General features: G+C 46.1%; 2 protein-coding genes across 2 annotated transcripts in view; both read right to left on the bottom strand.

Moving 5' to 3' along the window:
• The window catches only part of LOC122884119, a 3,637-nt gene extending 2,106 nt beyond the window's left edge, over positions 1 to 1,531 (bottom strand). The window contains exons 1-2 of the mRNA XM_044213534.1: positions 774 to 1,531; positions 1 to 646 (exon numbers count right to left, since the gene is read on the bottom strand). The exon at positions 1 to 646 is cut by the window's left edge and continues 2,106 nt beyond it. Coding sequence (XP_044069469.1) covers positions 16 to 646; positions 774 to 781 — 639 coding nt within the window. The 5' untranslated portion in view covers positions 782 to 1,531 and the 3' untranslated portion in view covers positions 1 to 15. The remainder of the gene's footprint in view (positions 647 to 773) is intronic.
• Positions 1 to 3,675, bottom strand: part of tjap1 (tight junction associated protein 1 (peripheral)) — a 36,971-nt gene extending 33,296 nt beyond the window's left edge. The window contains 1 exon segment of the mRNA XM_044213533.1: positions 3,084 to 3,675. The gene's annotated coding sequence lies outside the window, so the exon portion shown is untranslated.
• Positions 3,676 to 20,093: the final 16,418 nt, after the last annotated feature.

Below are 20,093 nucleotides of genomic sequence, written 5' to 3'. Positions count from 1 at the left end.
TGAACATGAAATCTGTCACACGGTGAAGATGCTGCTCTTCAGCTTCATGTTGTCTTTATGACTGTTGTTCAGTTTTACTGTTTTATTGTTAAAGACACACCAGCTCTCAGTATCTTTATGTTTCTGCACATGCTGATGAACAACAGCCTGTGTTTTGTATGAGGATGTTTTCATATCAGGGTGAACAGAGCCTGTATTGGGTGGTGACGTCACTGCACGGATGGTGCCTCCATCAGGGCAGCTGGTGGGTGGGGTGGATAATATCTTTGTGTGGCTTATGTTTGCATCATAATGAGCTTCCATCTTAATAGCAGCGACCGCCGTCTTTCTCTCGGGGCGACCGCAGTCCTTCTCCCCGGATGACCGCCGTTCTTCTCCCCGGTTGACCGCCGTCCTTCTCTCGGGGCGACCACAGTCCTTCTCCCCGGGGGACCGCCGTCTTTCTGCCTGGATGACCACAGTCCTTCTCTCGGGGCGACCGCCGGCCTTCTCCCTGGATGACCACAGTCCTTCTCTCGAGGCGACCACTGGCCTTCTCCCCGGGTGACCACAGTCCTTCTCTCGGGGTGACCACTGGCCTTCTCCCCGGGTGACCACAGTCCTTCTCTCGGGGCGACCGCTGGCCTTCTCCCTGGATGACCACTGTCTTGAAGCAAATGTTAAATCTCTGCTTAAAAACAGTGTCTGGAGTGGAACTGGGACACGGCCTCATTCTGATGTCACCTTCACAGTTTCCTGATAAATTGAGCTCGTATGACATAGACGTGACTCACCTGAACATGAAACCAAACGCACTTCATCTGAGCCTGAAACAGACACCTGAGCAGGTGAACACAGCAGGACACACAGCTCAGATTCCCTCTCAGTGGAAAACACGGTGACAGATGGCGTCTCGCAGTCAGCCGTGAACTCTCTCCTCTTCATTAACCCTCCAAACACAGTTTAACACACACGTCTGTCTCTTTCATTAGCTCTGTGTTGAAATCTCATAAAACCAGACCAGCAGAGTCCAGACCAGCTGAGTCCAGACCAGTCCACGTCAAACAACTGATGAAGCACCATCATGAACAGTCAGAATCTGATCCTGTTCAGTTTCCCTCAAGGTGGCTCCGATTTCACTTCCTGTCAGTGTTTGCTGACATCATAAAGAAAACACAGACTCAGACTGTTGCCTAGCAACAGCGCAGTATAGCTCCACAGGATCAGCGTGACGGCTGGTGGTTTAAATGAAATCAATACCAAATTATTTTACACAAATTACTATTATTATTATTATTATTATCATCATTTTTCAAATATTGACACATGCGTCACAATAAAGGCTTTGATCTTTTCATAGACAAATAATTCTGCTCTTTGTCATGACAACATTAATCAGGCTTCAGGTAAATTAAAATTAGTAAAACATTCAGATCAGTGCCTCCGCCCCACACACACCGTCCTGCTGCCCCAAACACTCACTACAGCACCACATGTGGATTCATCCGCCGCTGGAAATAGTCCCCAACAGATGCTCTGTTTCCTCCTGTTGGTCTGATAGAAACTACAGCGAGCAGCTGTTTGAGGAAACTACTGAGCCTTTTAAACAGGAAACTACAGATCTGTGTTTTTAAAGGTCTTCAGCAGGAACCAATGGGCTCGCAGCTGAGCGCCGCAGACAGGAAGTGAGACGGCACTGAGAGACGGACCGACGTGTTGCTGGTTTGAGTCTGAACGCGAAGGATTTAATAAGAAACACGTAGAATCTCTCTTCCTCACCGTTTATCTATAGTGTCTTCAGATCGTCTCAGGCTGCTGTAAAGACATGATTATTTATTTTATTATTATTATTATTATTATTATTATTATTATTATTAAGACTCAGAGCTGAGATCACACCTGAACACACACGTTTGTTTCACTATTCATGTGGGGGACAGTCATAATGCTTGACATAATGCTTTCCCGGGCCCCCAACCCCCGACCCCTCACCTAACTGTAACCTGAACCCTAAAACCAAGTCTTAACCCTCAAAAAGCCGCCTGTCCCCACGGTGACACAAGACCCCGTGGGTTAGTCTGCATTCAGGTTAAAGTCCTGGTGGGGATATAAGAACACACCTGAACACACCTACACAGCAGGTCTGATATTTAACATTGATTTGTTGTTGTGCGGCTCCAGACAGCCTGACCTCTGACCCCTGAGACGGTCAAAAAACGTTAAAAAAACCTCAGATTCAGTTCCTGCGATGTGATACGGGCGAAAACAGCTGATCCGCGCTGGAACCAGCGACTTTATTCATGAGCGGTTTCCACGGCGACAACAGCGACGCAGACATTTCCACTTATTAGCTCGCTGTGAAACAACAAAAACACCTTTAATCACCTTAACCAACCACCTGGTTTAGGTGAACCCGCTTCAGGTGGAGGGTTCTGGTTTACGCTGACTGAAGACCAACGCAACGGGAACGGCTTGGCGTCATGGTAACCGCTCAGGTGGAGTTGATGCTTTACAGCTGCAGATTTCTGATATTCGGAATAAATTCGCAGCTTCAGAAACTGACTGACAGGCTGTGAGTCGGACCCTCAGGGGCCCCTGAGGGTCTGGGGCCCCTGAGGGTCTGGGGCCCCTGGAAGTTTGCCCAGTTGGTAATCCAGCCCTGTGATTGGCTGTTTGGGAGTGCAGGTGGATACGATGAAGTGAACTAGGTGTGTATTGTATGCAAACACACACACACACACACACACACACACTCTGAATGAGTCAGTGATGTCCGGTCTCTAAACCGGAACCAGGTTTCGGTGCAGCCCTGAGTTCTGTCTGACAGGCTGACGGGGACAGACACGACAGACACCGCGGGGCTCTCTCGGCCCAACACCGGGCCGGACCGTCCCTGAACACCACACCGACACCACCCTCCAACGGTCCGTTAAACCGAGATAAACCCGCTCAGACCTGCTGCGGGTCTGACTGTGGCCCAGTTCACCGCACAAGCTGCACCCAACTGTCCCTGAACACCGACCGACACCGAATAAACCGACACATCGGAGCCGCTCACCTCCACACACTCCTCCGTAACTACCGATAACCGGGTCTGCGCTCACCTGTGCGGCCGGGCGGCGCGGCTTCTCTCCGCAAACAAATCCCAGAGAGCGGAGAGGAGAGGAAACTTTAGCCGGAGCTCCGGTCTGCTCCTCCGGCGGGGCGAGCAGGGAGGGAGGGGGGCTCCGAACCGATCCGAGGCCGGGGAGGAGCGCTGAAGTCCGGCTGAGGAGGAGATCCGAGCGGGGAGGCAGCAGCAGCGAGCGGCGGGAAGAGAAGCAGCCGGCCGAGACGCTCCGTCCGTCGGAAGAAAATCCACTCAGAGCCGCTCGGATAAAGTTGATCTGCTGCCCTGCTCAGCTGTCGCCATCTTTACCCGCGGGGCATGACGGGTAATCCTCAGGAATCCCGATCCCCCCCTTTAACACCCCACCCTCCGTCACACGTCCTGCGCGCTGACGTCACACACCTTAGTCCGTGGAAGTCCACAGGTGGAGCTCAGAGTGCGGAGGGAAAAGAGACTAAAGCTTCCCGTTTCCTCCGACATGATGTTTGAAACTTTAGTAGAAGTAGCAAAACCACCATTCAGAGTCTACTGTAAGGTGTGGACTGAACTCCCCGGCCTGCAGCCAGCACCCCCGCCCTGCAGCCAGGACCCCCGCCCTGCAGCCAGGACCCCAGCCCTGCAGCCAGCATCCCCCGCCCTGCAGCCAGGACCCTGCAGCCAGGACCCCACCCTGCCCTGCAGCCAGGACCCCAGCCCTGCAGCCAGCACCCCCCGCCCTGCAGCCAGGACCCCCGCCCTGCAGCCAGGACCCCAGCCCTGCAGCCAGGACCCCCGCCCTGCAGCCAGGACCCCAGCCCTGCAGCCAGGACCCCCGCCCTGCAGCCAGGACCCTGCAGCCAGGACCCCAGCCCTGCAGCCAGGACCCCCGCCCTGCAGCCAGGACCCTGCAGCCAGGACCCCCGCCCTGCAGCCAGGACCCCCGCCCTGCAGCCAGGAGAGTATTTAGCTCCTCCCCCCCCCCGAAGGAGAGACAATGGTCAGCAGATGGCAGTAGGATCAAGACTAGACAGAGTGTGTGTGTGTGTGTGTGTGTGTGTGTGTGTGTGTGTGTGTGTGTCATGTGATCTGATCAGGTGTGTGTGTGTGTGTGTGTGTGTGTGTGTGTTGTCATGTGATCTGATCAGGTGTGTGTGTGTGTGTGTGTGTGTGTGTGTGTGTTGTCATGTGATCTGATCAGGTGTGTGTGTGTGTGTGTGTGTGTGTGTGTGTGTGTTGTCATGGGATCTGATCAGGTGTGTGTGTGTGTGTGTGTGTGTGTTGTCAGGGGATCTGATCAGGTGTGTGTGTGTGTGTGTGTGTGTGTGTGTGTTGTCATGTGATCTGATCAGGTGTGTGTGTAGATGTGATTGATTTGTTCCTGTTTCAGTGTTTCACTTGTTTCTAACTTCACAGGATGATGAGCAGCCTCCAACCAAACTCTGTACAAATAAAGGAGTATTTAACAAGAACACAAAATGTAACTGTAGAATTATCTCTGGATATTAATAAATATTTATTTTATTTTATTTAGTTTTCGGCCTAAAACAGTTTAAGATATGTTGAGTCTAGAAATATCAGATCAGGTTTATCAGAGGCCCTCAGTTCTGTCTGCAGGTGGTTTGTTGAGTCAGAGGCCCTCAGTTCTGTCTGCAGGTGGTTTAATGTGTCAGAGGCCCTCAGTTCTGTCTGCAGGTGGTTTGTATTGTCAGAGGCCCTCAGTTCTGTCTGCAGGTGGTTTGTTGAGTCAGAGGCCCTCAGTTCTGTCTGCAGGTGGTTTGTTGAGTCCACAGAATGTTTCAGTGTGAACTTGTCTGTTTACACCAAAACAGTATCTGGTAGATACAGTGAGGTTTTATGTGTCAACACACCAGAACTGACTGAGGAACACACATAAAAACAGAATAAAAAATGAAATAGGCTAAATGACACAAAATAAAATTATGGAAAGAAATAAAAATAATAATATAATAAAAATAAAATAATAAAGAAGTCTGCCTCTCGTGCTCCCGTCACCTCTGCACTCTGTCCAGTGAAGGCAGAAAATGCCCATAAAATACCTTCCTCACTTTATTCATGTGATTATTTATTTCATCATTGTTTATGTAATATTGAACACTTCGGAGCTCCATGAAAGCGTGTGACGCCGTTCATCGTGGACGTGAACAACAAGGTTTCCAGGGAGACCCTGTGCTTTGGGGGTCGGGACGGCGGCAGTTCAAGTCCAGCCACTGTTTTGCTTTAGCACCGTTGCTAACTAATAAAACGCCAAAAGAATCATTTAAATCATTGCAATCTTCAGAAAGAGTTCAGAAACGGCTGCTGTGCTGCCTTTAACGAGGTCAGACGAAGCTTTACAGTCTCATTCACACTCACGCACCAACGTGCACGCTGCTGGCCAACCCCCGGGGGCGGGTTCAGGGCGTTGCCCAAGGACACACTGACGTGTGGACGGGAGGAGGCGGGGATCGAACCGTCGGCCCTGAGATGAAAGGACGACCTGCTCCACCTCCCGAGCCCTGAGGAATAACAACCTGTCTGACTTTGTTCCACCAATCAGATCGTCTCGAAGCTCAGACTGGTCTCACGAGGACAGGAACACACGCGCTCACAGAGCAGCTGTTGAGCAGATTATCGTCTCCCTGCAGAGCGGAAAGACGAAGACAATGTCCAGCTGCTCCACAACAATGCAGATCCCCCCACTGTCCTCTGCTATGGGAGCTATGGGAGCTATGGGAGCTATGGAGAACACGCCACTGGTTTGAGTCCCAGCAGCTGCTGGTGTCTCTCTGACATGTTTCCCAACCAGAATCAAAAACCTGTAAATCAGAGAGATGAAGAGCAACTTCAGTCACACGTCTTACTGATCAATAACTTAATATGATCTGAAAATCATCTGATATCGATTGGTTCCTGTTTTTAAACCCTTTTACCGATCAGCAGGACTTCAGATCGTTTATCATCCGACTCGTCGTCACGTCTGAGGAACTCTGACTTCCTGAAAACCAAACAAACCTGAACGTCTCACATCAGCCACAGACCATAAATCAATGTTATCGATCAATAATCAGTGTTTTAATCCACAGGACCAACATCGATCAGCCGTGTTGATGACCTGAACGCAGCATCAGGTGCAAAGCTCAGATACCTGACGGCCAGTGAACGCCTCACTGTCAGCTGGCTGCAGTTTAAATGTTAAATTAGAGCGATGCAACAAATTCTTCTTCTGTAGAATAATCAATAAAACTATCGATCCATCAGGAACAACGAGATCTGGAAGAAGCCGAAGTCCACAAACTGCGTTCAGATCAAAGATTATCACACAGAATTGATACTGTATAACGTGTCACTTGCAGATTTAAAGGGACAGGTCTCTCTGTTCATTTACCTGCATTCCCCATCACCTGGCTGCCCCGCCCTCCTGCTCACCTGTCCCCCCCCCCCACTGAGTGCGGGGGAGAGAGATTTAACCATCTGAAGAAGAAATGTAACTTCCTGCTGGAGTCGCATTAATTTGTATTTTCTGTCTCCACTGCTCCGCTTTAATTAAACATTACAGTTTCTTTCATAACATCAGAATATAAACTAACGCCATCTTTTCCTACAGCGGGAACTGAACCCCCGGCCTTCAGGTGTGAGCCAGGTGTCCTAACCGCTAGTCCACAGAGACGCTTGTATCTTACGCTTCATTGTATTTACACAACTCAAGAGTCCAGAAAAGCCATCTGTAACGATCAACTTCAGACCCCCAAAAGAGAATAAACAAAACCCAAATGTCGTGTATTTATGGTGCAAAATCGTATTTAATATAAATGATTCCCACAGCAGGACTTGAACCCAGACCAGCTGGGTATAAAGCAGGAACCCTAACCACTGGACCGCGTGGGACCACAGTGTAGGAACAGCCGGTGAATCTGGACCTGATACGACTCAACAGGCAGAAAGTCCATCTGTTGATTCCTGCATGAACCTGCACATCGCTGACAGCTCCCACCAGGGTCCACATGGAAAAACCACGCTTTTAGCTACAGCTGGTGCAGTACTGGTCCTGATCCAGGATCCAGGTGCTTCTGCTCTTCGTGTTGGGACTCTGTAAAGTTTTTTTTATGCAGCTTCCTCCATCAGCCTGATCTTCTTTCTCCTCTGATGTAGCTCAGAAAGTTCTGGTCCCTGCTGGTTCAGAAGCAGGTTTGGTAACAGAGAAGTTGTGGATTCAAATCATTTCTTCTTCACTTGGAATATAAAAAAAAAAAAAAAACAAGAGCAGCTACACCATCTTCTCCCAAACCTGGACTTGAACCCAGACCACCTGGGTGGAATCCAGGAGTCCTGATCACTAGACCATCAGAGCCCACAGGAGGATCTGGTTTTACTTGTAAATGATGAGACAAGCAGCTCGAAAGAAGCTCAACAACAACACGACTAGAAACTCAGAAGCCAGAGAGTCCGTCCGTCCTCAGGTTTGTCTCCAGGCTGATGGAGGTGAGTCTCCTGCAGGTTCCTCTCCGTCTGATCGTCTTTGTCTCTCCGGCTGTTCGTGTTCATCAGTACTGAAGACGGTCCAGCGGGGAAGGACTCCGACCAGCGACGTGGAGCCGTGGGATCGAACCTCGGCTCAGACTACCTGAGGTACGTGACAAAGGTGTGTGTGTGTGTGTGTGTGTGCGTGTGTTTAAAAAAAGGGTAAAATACTTCAAACAAAACTCTAAAACGAAACAAAAACCATTAAAACCGACCGCCTTTGCGTACATTTCCCGTCGCGAATTTCCGCCGTCGTCCAGCTACAGCACAGCCGACCTTCAAGGGAACAAACAGCAGGTGAGTCCAGGTGTGTCGAGCTAGCTGGCTTGATGAAAGCCAGCTAGCGAGACGAATTTTTGTGTCTCGCTGCTTTTATCTCATTTTACCAAACAAAGTACGAGAGAAAGAGATTTCAAAACAAAACGACTCGAAAACAGGAAAGTGTTGGAAAGTACACAAGGACTTCCTGTGATTCACTTGCAAAGGTGGTCTATACGCACACACACACACACACACACACACACACACACTCACACACACACACACACACACACACACACACACACACACACACACACACACACACACACACACACACACACACACACACACACACAATACAGTTTCTTAGTTTCTTAGTTTCCTGTGTTTGAAATTGAATTCAAACCATCAACAGGCCGACTAATCGCAGCACAGCAGAGTGGCCTCATTAAAATGTGATATAATGCTTCCGTACTCAGAAACAAAGCACGTTCAAAGTATAAAGTACCAGAAACACATTTCCATGTTTGTCCTCGGACCGGATTGGCTGCATGTTGAGGTCAAAGGTCGACCTCAGCGTTCATCAATCAGACGTTTGGCTTCTTGTCTGGCACTAAGAGAGTGTGTGTGTGTTTGTGTGTGTGCTGGTATCGCAGGGAAGACGGGGACGATGAAGGAAAGAAGAAGCAAAGAGAAGATGAAGCGACTGAAAGCAAAGGAAGCGGTAAAAGAAGAAGGAGGAAGTGAAGTAAACAAGGACGTAGGAGGGAAATATGTGACTCCTGAATCTTCCATTTAAACTCCGTCTGAATGTTAAATCGGGGATGGGGGGTGGAGGTGGAGGGGGTCCTCAGCTGCTGTGGTGAGGGAGGGGTCAAGGTCCCCCCCCCCACCCCCCCTCCATTCTTCTCCCCGGGTAAACAGAGAGGCATTGTGAGGCAGGTGGTTTGACACATACACTCACAGTTTAGAGCGCAGAGGAATCTCCCAGCTGCTTCTGCTGCAGTTCATTCAGCAGGTTAGACCCTCATCAACCCCTCAACACCCACCACCAACTCCCCCCCACCACCACCGCCCACCACCCACCGCCCACCACCCACTCCCCACCACCGCCCACCCACCCCCACCCCGCCATCTGAGCGGCGGTCCACCGCCGGCCGTAGGTCAGATTTAGCTTCCAAACGTCGTCACAGAAAGATCCAGTTACAGCTGAAAACCCCCCAACCAGAAAACTAAACCCGAGTGGTTCCTCAAAACCAGCAAGTGGAAAACACAAGAATCAGGTGAAATATTCTCAACTGATTGGCAGATAATTGGTTATTGATTGGTGAATCTTTCTTTGTTATGAAACACCTGATGATTTTGGCTGTGGATCAAAGACATCCCACCCGCCAATGAAGGTGACAGTAGCACTGGTTTACAGCTAAACTCAGGCAGCTTCGTCAGGCCGAGGAGGAGGCCTACAGAATCCTGTATAACAAGGCCAGAAACTAACGAAGGAGATCAGAGGAGCAAAGAGGAGCTACACTGAAAAGCTCTCTGTGAATCATCAATATATTCACATCAATATATCATCAATATTCACAGAGACAGATGATTATATGGAAGGAAAGCCATGGTCAAGATTCTAGAGGTACTTTAGGAGGTTCGAGGGGTCTTGTAGGTGGTTGTAGTGGTCATTTAAGAAGATTTTAGGGGTCTTTTATTCAGGAGTCCTTTAAGAGGTTCTCATGGTTATTTAAGGAGCTTCTAGTGGTCATTGAGGGTCCTCGTGGTCATCGTCATCGACAAGGGTTTTAGTAGTCCATTAGGTGGTTCTAGTAGTCCTTAAGGAGGTTCTAGTACCCCTTAAGGAGGTTTTAATGGTCCTTAAGTAAGTTCCAGTGGTCACTGAGTGGGTTCTAGGGGTCCCTTAGGAGGTTTCAGCTTCTGGCATCGTTCAGAAGGTTATAGTGGTCACCGAAGAGGTTCTACCGGTCCAATAAGTGGTTCTAATGGTCATCAGGGAGGTTCTAGTGGTCACTGAGCAGTCTCTATGGTTCCTTTAGGTGGTTCTAGTGGTTATTTAGGAGATTTTAGGAGTCCTTCAGGTGGTTGAACACCTATTGGACATTTTGGAGCGACGTATTAGACTCTCTCTCGCTCTCAACCACCGTCATCAAAACACTGAACGAAGGAATATCTTTTTTATGAAGGGTGACGTCTTCAGTCGGTCGGTGCAACACCTTAGTTCACAGTCAGATGTTTAAAATCTGCTGCAGAGATTCTGATTAAATGTGCTGCGATGATCTTGTACTGCTGCCGCAGGCCACAACCCAATCAATGAAGCATGCAGTCAGAAAAAATATCAGGACATTTTCACTGAATCTGAAATATTTCTCTGCAGAGTTAATCTTGTTTCCCAGCGTGTCGTCTGTCAGGATCGACTGTGTCTGAACTGCCTCTTCACTCTCACCTGAAAACATTTAAAAAGCTGCACCTCGTTCCAGGTGAAGACGAGTCTCAGCCTGCCGGGCCGAGAGGCGTCTGCTGATCTGAAGTCAGATCTCATTCACTTTGCAGCTTTTTAACAAACACAGACGTGCAGAAACACAAGCAGACGGGAGGGAGACGGCGTCTGATGCCGCCTCTCGGCCTGCTGAGAGCTGATATAAACAGACATAACAGATCTGTGTGGATTATCAGATAGAGGAAGAGTCCTGAACAAATAGCAGAGCATTCTGGGAAAGGACAAGCAAGGTTGTCAACAAAAAGGAGGCAGAGATAGCGACAGTCTCCTCAGGGACAGAAAAACGTCCTGCAGGCAAAACTATTTCAGTGAGAATCAAACAGCAGGAGTGTTACTGACAGAAGGAACCAGCGTTATGTACAAAGCCTCAAAAACAACTGAGTGACAAAGCAAATCATAACATATGAACTAATAAAACATTGACGAACACCAAAAGCAAACAGTGTAAAGTGCTGCTAGCGTCCCATCACAGCCACAATACAAACAACATACTGACGATTTGTCTATTCTTAGAGTCTTCTAGGCGTTTTGTTCTTTGACGCGGACTCGTCTCTGTCTGATGGATGTTTTGACTCGGACTCGTCTCTGTCTGATGGATGTTTGACTCGTCTCGGTCTGATGGATGTCTGACTTTGACTCGTCTCTGTCCGATGGATGTTTTGACTCGTCTCTGTCCGATGGGTGTTTTGACTCGGACTCGTCTCTGTCTGATGGATGTTTGACTCGTCTCCGTCCAATGGATGTTTGACTCGTCTCTGTCTGATGGATGTTTGACTCGTCTCTGTCTGATGGATGTTTGACTCGTCTCGGTCTGATGGATGTTTGACTCGTCTCTGTCTGATGGATGTTTGACTCGTCTCTGTCCAATGGATGTTTGACTCGTCTCTGTCTGATGGATGTTTGACTCGGACTCGTCTCTGTCCGATGGATGTTTGACTCGTCTCTGTCCGATGGATGTTTTGACTGGGACTCGTCTCTGTCTGATGGATGTTTGACTCGTCTCTGTCTGATGGATGTTTTGACTCGGACTCGTCTCCGTCCAATGGATGTTTGACTCGTCTCTGTCCGATGGATGTTTTGACTCGGACTCGTCTCCGTCCAATGGATGTTTGACTCGTCTCTGTCTGATGGATGTTTGACTCGTCTCCGTCTGATGGATGTTTTGACTCGTCTCTATCTGATGGATGTTTGACTCGTCTCCGTCTGATGGATGTTTGACTCGTCTCCGTCTGATGGATGTTTGACTCGTCTCTGTCCGATGGATGTTTGACTCGTCTCTGTCTGATGGATGTTTTGACTCGTCTCCGTCTGATGGATGTTTGACTCGTCTCTGTCTGATGGATGTTTGACTCAGACTCGTCTCTGTCCGATGGATGTTTGACTCGTCTCTGTCTGAAGGATGTTTTGACTCGTCTCCGTCTGATGGATGTTTGACTCGTCTCTGTCTGATGGATGTTTGACTCGTCTCCGTCTGATGGATGTTTGACTCGTCTCTGTCTGATGGATTTTTGACTCTGACTCGCGTCTCCGTCCGATGGATGTTTGACTCATCTCTGTCTGAATGGATGTTTTGACTCCGTCTGATGGATGTTTTTGACTCTGATGGATGTTTGACTCGTCTCCGTCTGATGGATGTCTGACTCGTCTCTGTCTGATGGATTTTTGACTCAGACTCGTCTCCGTCCGATGGATGTTTGACTCGTCTCTGTCTGAAGGATGTTTTGACTCGTCTCCGTCTGATGGATGTTTTGACTCGTCTCCGTCTGATGGATGTCTGACTCGTCTCCGTCTGATGGATGTTTGACTCAGACTCGTCTCTGTCCGATGGATGTTTGACTCGTCTCTGTCTGATGGATGTTTTGACTCGTCTCCGTCTGATGGATGTTTGACTCGTCTCTGTCTGATGGATGTTTGACTCGTCTCCGTCTGATGGATGTTTGACTCGTCTCTGTCCAATGGATGTTTGACTCGTCTCTGTCTGATGGATTTTTGACTCAGACTCGTCTCTGTCTGATGGATGTTTGACTCGTCTCCGTCTGATGGATGTTTGACTCGTTTCTCTGTCCAATGGATGGATGTTTGACTCGCTCTCTGTCTGATGGATGTTTTGACTGGATGTTTTGACTGACTCTCCGTCTGATGGATGTTTGACTCGTCTCTGTCTGATGGATGTTTGACTCAGACTCGTCTCTGTCCGATGGATGTTTGACTCGTCTCTGTCTGATGGATGTTTGACTCAGACTCGTCTCTGTCTGATGGATGTTTTGACTCGTCTCCATCTGATGGATGTTTAACTCGTCTCTCTGTCCGATGGATGTTTGACTCGTCTCTCTCTGTCTGATGGATGGATGTTTGACTCGTCTCTGTCTGATGGATGTTTGACTCGTCTCTGTCCGATGGATGTTTTGACTCGTCGTTTCTCTGTCTGATGGATGTTTTGACTCGACTCTCTGTCTGATGGATGTTTGACTCGACTCTCGTCTCTGTCTGATGGATGTTTGACTCGTCTCTGTCTGATGGATGTTTTGACTCTGGATGTTTGACTCGTCTCCGTCCGATGGATGTTTGACTCGTCTCTCTCGTCCGATGGATGTCTGATGGATGTTTTGACTGGATGTTTGTCTCTGTCTGATGGATGTTTGACTCGTCTCTGTCTGATGGATGTTTGACTCTCTCTGTTTGATGGATGTTTTTGACTGTCTGATGGATGTCTCTGTCTGATGGATGTTTTGACTCGTCTCTGTCTGATGGATGTTTGACTCGTCTCCGTCTGATGGATGTTTGACTCGTCTCTCTGTCCAATGGATGTTTGACTCGTCTCTGTCTGATGGATTTTTGACTCAGACTCTCTCTGTCTGATGGATGTTTTGACTGGGACTCGTCTCTGTCTGATGGATGTTTGACTCGTCTCTGTCTGATGGATGTTTGACTCGTCTCTGTCTGATGGATGTTTTGACTCGGACTCGTCTCCGTCTGATGGATGTTTGACTCGTCTCTGTCTGATGGATGTTTGACTCAGACTTCGACTCGCCTCTCTGTCCGATGGATGTTTGACTCGTCTCTGTCTGATGGATGTTTGACTCAGACTCGTCTCTGTTTGTCCGATGGATGTTTAACTCGTCTCTGTCCGATGGATGTTTGACTCGTCTCTGTCTGATGGATGTTTTGACTCGTCTCCATCTGATGGATGTTTGACTCGTCTCTGTCCGATGGATGTTTGACTCGTCTCTGTCTGATGGATGTTTTGACTCGTCTCTGTCTGATGGATGTTTGACTCGTCTCTGTCTGATGGATGTTTGACTCGTCTCTGTCTGATGGATGTTTTGACTCTGGATGTTTGGCTTCGTCTCGTCTGATGGATGTTTGACTTTGGTCTGATCGTCTCCGTCCGATGGATGTTTGACTTTGGCTCTCTGTCCGATGGATGTTTGACTCGTCTCTGTCTGATGGATGTTTGACTCGTCTCTGTCTGATGGATGTTTGACTCGTCTCTGTCCGATGGATGTTTGACTCGTCTCTGTCTGATGGATGTTTGACTCAGACTCGTCTCTGTCCGATGGATGTTTGACTCGTCTCTGTCCGATGGGTGTTTGACTCGTCTCTGTCTCTGTCTGATGGATGTTTGACTCGTCTCTGTCCGATGGATGTTTGACTCGTCTCTGTCCGATGGATGTTTGACTCGTCTCTGTCTGATGGATGTTTGACTCGTCTCTGTCTGATGGATGTTTGACTCGTCTCTGTCTGATGGATGTTTTGACTCGTCTCTGTCTGATGGATGTTTTGACTCGTTAGAAATAAGAGGTTACATGTCCAAACAAACGCTGCAGATATGTTTGGAAAGACCTGCACGTTTTAGGGTCAGACACTTCACACTGTCACTGTGTCTTTATGGCTGTTTGATGAAGAGCGTGAATGTCAGAATCTGTGATCAATACTTTGCTGATCAGTTTGACGTGTTTAGAGTTTCGGTTTGCTTATATCATTTTCCAGAGAAAACTAATCAAACAGTTGTTCAGAGTCTCTGTTCATGATCCTGTGTGGCCGATCAATAATGCTGATTAAATCCTGTATTGACAGTTTCTGAGTGAAGTTTTGCCTGTTTACACTGCAGTCATCTCTAATGAAACTGCAGGTTTTATGCAGCTGAATTTTTAAAGATGTATTTATCGGCTGTGAGTGTCTCAGATGTAAAACGAGTGAATCTGCGCAGCGCCGTTACTCTGACTCTACTGACGGCAGAGTCCAGCAGATCTTCTCTGACAGGTTTTATTTCCTGTAAATCCTTCAGAGAAGCTTCAGACCTGCTGCTGGTTTTTCCCGACACAGATTCACCCTGACTCGCTCTGCCGGGATCAAACACACTCGTTCGGCTTCAGCAGTCTGTAAAAATCACTCCATAAATACCAGCACTTCGAAATAAAAGCTCAGTGTGACAGACTGCCCGACAGACTGGAGGGCTTCAGATGAGAGAACGAGAGAGAGAGTTCGGGGGTGTCAGGTCTTTCTCCTTACAGTCTACTGTCAAGTCAGTTTTATTTATATATATAATATCACGATTCACAGATTTGCCTCAGGGAGCTTTACAATCTGTACAGCAGACGACCCCCTCTGTCCTCAGACCCTCGGTTCAGATAAAGATAAACTCCCCAAAAAAAGCCTTTAACAGGGCAAAAATGTTAGAAAGCTCAGGAAGAGCAGCAGAGGACGGATCCCTCGGACGGACAGACAGGAAATAGATGTCGTGTGGACAGAACAGACCAACATAATAAAGTTACAGTATGGACAATCGGGATGACAAAATTACAAATAGATTTTAACGTATATGGAGAATATGGATCCGGGAGGACGTCGCGCAAGGTGTCACATGTGTGAGTCACATGACCTCCTCTCCACCACGGACACCTGGAAGAGGACAGAAGATCCAGATCCAGACCTTATACAGCGAGTGTCAGTCAGGTTTTATGTTGCCTCGGTATAAACAAGGTCTGGACCTCTAAATATGGATCAAACTTGAACATTTGTCATGTTTTCAAGTATTTGGCGTTGAGAACCTTTCAGGCCGCTAGTTGTGCGTTCAGTGTGAGCGCTGAAAAAACCTCCGGCTCTGTAAACGCACAAAAAGGCTCGGACCGAGCTTTTTGCTAACCCCAACCTAGCTAACGTTAGTTACATTACTTGCTGTGTCGTTGTTCGCTCTGTATCATGGTATTGGATTTCTCCAGAATCACATTCTCCACCTTAAAAGCACTGACACACACACTGTAAAACACTCTGCTGCAGTGAAAGTGTGCGAGTGTGATCAGGAAAAAGCCATTAAAGCAGTGCAGCGTCCCTGTGGCTGCTGTGCTGTTATATATTCTATCATCAGGTTATTATTCCTCGTGCATTAATGTAAAGCAGGATGTTGCTGCTGCAGCTGGTGGAGCTGGAGCTCATGTTGAACCGGTTTGTATCGGACTGCAGCTGATGATGCTCTTACTGGAGCCTTTAATGTGACTGTTTCTCTACTGGTCGACCGTCAGCCGGTAAAATCCAGTTTAAAACCTGGAACTGATCCCTGAAAACACACTCGCACTGTAAGATGAGAACAGCTGATCGTAAGGTGTTTTGATGTTTTGACCTTCGGCCCCTGTTGGAGCTCCATGATGAAAACACAAGAAACACTGATGTGAGTCGAGTGTTTGAGTCTGATGAAACTCTCAGAAACATCACACAGCTGCGACTCTGAATCCACATCCTGCACGCGACCATGGTGACCACCCTCCTCCTCCTGTTGCCATGGCAGCAGTTGCCCCCCCGCAGGGGGCAGAGTCAGCGCTCCTGTAAGTGGATTATTCTCCTCCTGGAGTTTTTAAAGTCCAACCTGTCAGTGCTGAGAGCTGCTGGAGCCGCGAGACACAAACAACAAAGACACTTTAAAAGGTTTTCTTCTTCCTTCCTGCCAGAAAACAATCTGCCCTCAAATGTTCAGAAACAGAAACAGTAGCTTTCAGCTCTGATGCCTCTCAGAAAGTAAAAGGTTCACGCAACCTTTTTCTGACAGTTTGTAGTTATTATTTCATTTCAGGTCAGGCACTTAAACATTTCTGCATGTTTGAGCCCATCAGCTACCGATCCTGTTATTCGCTTTCAAACCCTCTGTCAGTGTTTAGGTTGATCTCCTTCGTTCCAGGCGGCTGTTGGTTCCACTTCATTTCTATGAAAATCAATTTGCAGAGACTGGAAACTCACTGCAGAGAGAAAATCCATCGCAGTCAGTGTTCAGGCACCTTCATTTTGTGTCAAAGTTACATCATCGTTGTATGAAAACGTAGCTAACAGCACCTTTTTTAAAAGGTTCCTACTGAACAGTGTTGTGTTGATGAGCTGTGATTTAGAAAAATCAGCCCCAGAGGAGGATAGCAAACATGGATGTTGTGAAAATGAGAATTTGGACAGAAACTTTAAGATTGGCAGTAAAACTGCTGTTACTGTGAAAATGACCTCCATCAACTGAAAATGTTATCAGCTAAATTGAAATGTGCTGGTACGGCACGTATACGACCAAACAAGACAAACAGTGTACTGATCAACTGTAGGTGCTTGTTTCGAACAGCTAGCTACAAACAAGCTAAATAAAAGAGTGTAAATAACTAGCTACAAATAGTACAAACTGCTATCTACAAACAGTATAGCTAGAACATTACAAATAGCTACAAACATTACATACAACTAGCAACAAAAATGACAAAAAGGTAACTACAAACATCTGCAACAACCTAAAAATTGCAACTAGCTATCTACCCACTGCTACAAGTCGCTAACTAAAAACAATCAGTCGGTTGTAAGTAATCCAATCCTAATCATTACAAAAAGCTGGCTACAAACAGTATAAACTACTTGGAACAAAACAGGCCTACAAATAGCTAACTGGAAACAGTGCAAACAGCTAGCTAAAAACAGTACTTACTGCTTGCTGCTTACAGTACAACCAGTACCAGCACCTGCAAAGGATAGTTCATTGGCATCCAGCTAGCTACAGGCTGTACAGACAGGTAACTACAAACTGTTTTACAAATTACAAACTTTACAAAGGGCTAGCAACAAAAAGTGTGAATAGCTAGCTACTAAAAGTACAAAAATTTAACTATTAACACTACAAAAAGCTAGCTGAAAACAGCTGGCTGAAACATTGCTAACAGTTAGCTACAAGCATTTCAGATAACGATAACAGCTCTAAAAAGTTAGCTAAAAACATTACAAACTGCTAGCTACTTACAGTACAACCAATTAGCTACAAACTGTTCAAACAGTCAATAACAGCTGCAAAAAGTACAACAATCTAGTTTTTTGACAAACAGCTAGCTACAAACAGTAGGCTACAAAGAGCTAGCTGAAATAGTACATATCAGTATCAGGTTGAGCAGATATTTCTACACTTGTGCTCAGGTGTCGAGTATTCCCTACTACTTCTTTAAATGGTAACTGGCTGCGTTTATAAAGCGCTTCCCAAGGATATTGCTGCTTGTTCACCCGTTCACACACACTGAGGCAGCGAGCTGCAGGGTGCTGCAGGGTGCTGCAGGGTGCTGGCCAACCATCAGGAGCAGTTTGGGCTTCAGTGTGGACACTCAGTGGACAGGAGGAGCCGGGGATCGAACCGCCGACCCTGTGATCAGCGGACGACCCGCTCTAGATTTTTAATGACTTCAAAGCAACTGTCCACCACCTGCTTAATGTGACATAATCACCTGTTGTGTTTTTATCATTAGCTTTTCTTTTGAATGGCCGGTTGTAACCATGAAAAGAACCTAAAATCAACAGCAAAAGCCCCGCCTGCCGTTTTATCGAACACAGACAGAAATAATGTTTCTCTCTCAGCGAACACAGATATGACAGTCTGTGAGCTCCCTGCAGACATGATTGTACTGTCTGGTTGTATTTATGTAGAAAGTGTTTGTGCTGAAGGGAAGCTTCATATCTGCTCCGTGCAGTCTGCTGCTGTCAGAGCAAAATATACTGCAGGGAGTTTTTAGCAGCGACTCACTGAATAGAAAATGTAAAAACCAGGAGTTTCGAGTCCTTCCGGCTTTAAAAAGGATTTCAGAGTGCAGCCGAAGCTTTCTGCAGCTACACCTCGCTGTGCCTCACAGATATCAGATGGAGGTGATGTGGGCCGAGCCTCGGCTGGATGACACTAATTTAACTCCTTTTATTTTTATTGTCTATGTTTTTATCACGGCGACTCGACCGAGCGGAAAATAAGACGAATGTAGACGTCAGATGTTTCGGTTGGATGGACAAAATAATAGACCTGCCATTATGTGGAGCTGGTGGTGTCGTACTGTGTCTGCACCCATAACCCCCCACACACAGTCTGAAGTTGGTGCATTAATAATACAGAAATGTACACAGCTTTTCTAATTCAAACACTGTGGCTGAAGAAGTACTAAGTATTACTGCAGTTGTAAACGGTGTTGAGTATTGTCACTATGCTACTACTTTAACTAGATTTAACTAGAAACAAAACACTTCAGCGGGACGACATCATCTGTCTGTGTCTTCAACTGTCACAGATCACCAAGTGTGTTTCCATCCAGGCTTTTCATGGAAGAAGTACTCAGATCCTTTACTGCAGTAAAAGTACTGACACCACTCTGAAAATACTCACTGCAGGTTTAAGTCCTGCAGTCAAACCTCACTGCAGTAAAAGTATGAAGTATAATCAGCTAAAGTTACTTAAAGTATGAAGTATAATCAGCTAAAGTTACTTAAAGTATGAAGTATTATCAGCTAAAGTTACTTAAAGTATGAAGTATTATCAGCTAAAGTTACTTAAAGTATGAAGTATTATCAGCTAAATGTACTTAAAGTATGAAGTATAATCAGCTAAATGTAGTTAAAGTATGAAGTATTAAAGTTACTTAAAGTATGAAGTATAATCAGCTAAATGTACTTAAAGTATGAAGTATAATCAGCTAAATGTAGTTAAAGTATGAAGTATTAAAGTTACTTAAAGTATGAAGTATTATCAGCTAAATGTACTTAAAATGAAGTATAATCAGCTAAATGTAGTTAAAGTATGAAGTATTAAAGTTACTTAAAGTATGAAGTATTATCAGCTAAATGTACTTAAAGTATGAAGTATAATCAGCTAAATGTAGTTAAAGTATGAAGTATTAAAGTTACTTAAAGTATGAAGTATAATCAGCTAAATGTACTTAAAGTATGAAGTATAATCAGCTAAAGTTACTTAAAGTATGAAGTATAATCAGCTAAATGTACTTAAAGTATAAAGTATAATCAGCTAAAGTTACCTAAAGTATGAAGTATAATCAGCTAAAGTTACTTAAAGTATGAAGTATTATCAGCTAAATGTACTTAAAGTATGAAGTATAATCAGCTAAATGTAGTTAAAGTATGAAGTATTAAAGTTACTTAAAGTATGAAGTATAATCAGCTAAATGTACTTAAAGTATGAAGTATAATCAGCTAAATGTAGTTAAAGTATGAAGTATTAAAGTTACTTAAAGTATGAAGTATTATCAGCTAAATGTACTTAAAGTATGAAGTATAATCAGCTAAATGTAGTTAAAGTATGAAGTATTAAAGTTACTTAAAGTATGAAGTATTATCAGCTAAATGTACTTAAAGTATGAAGTATAATCAGCTAAATGTAGTTAAAGTATGAAGTATTAAAGTTACTTAAAGTATGAAGTATAATCAGCTAAATGTACTTAAAGTATGAAGTATTATCAG

The sequence above is a fragment of the Siniperca chuatsi genome, linkage group LG11 (genome assembly GCF_020085105.1).
Source record: "Siniperca chuatsi isolate FFG_IHB_CAS linkage group LG11, ASM2008510v1, whole genome shotgun sequence".
NCBI lineage: Eukaryota > Metazoa > Chordata > Actinopteri > Centrarchiformes > Sinipercidae > Siniperca > Siniperca chuatsi.
The sequence above is the reverse complement of the archived record's forward strand: the minus strand, read 5'-3'. Positions and strand labels throughout refer to the sequence as shown.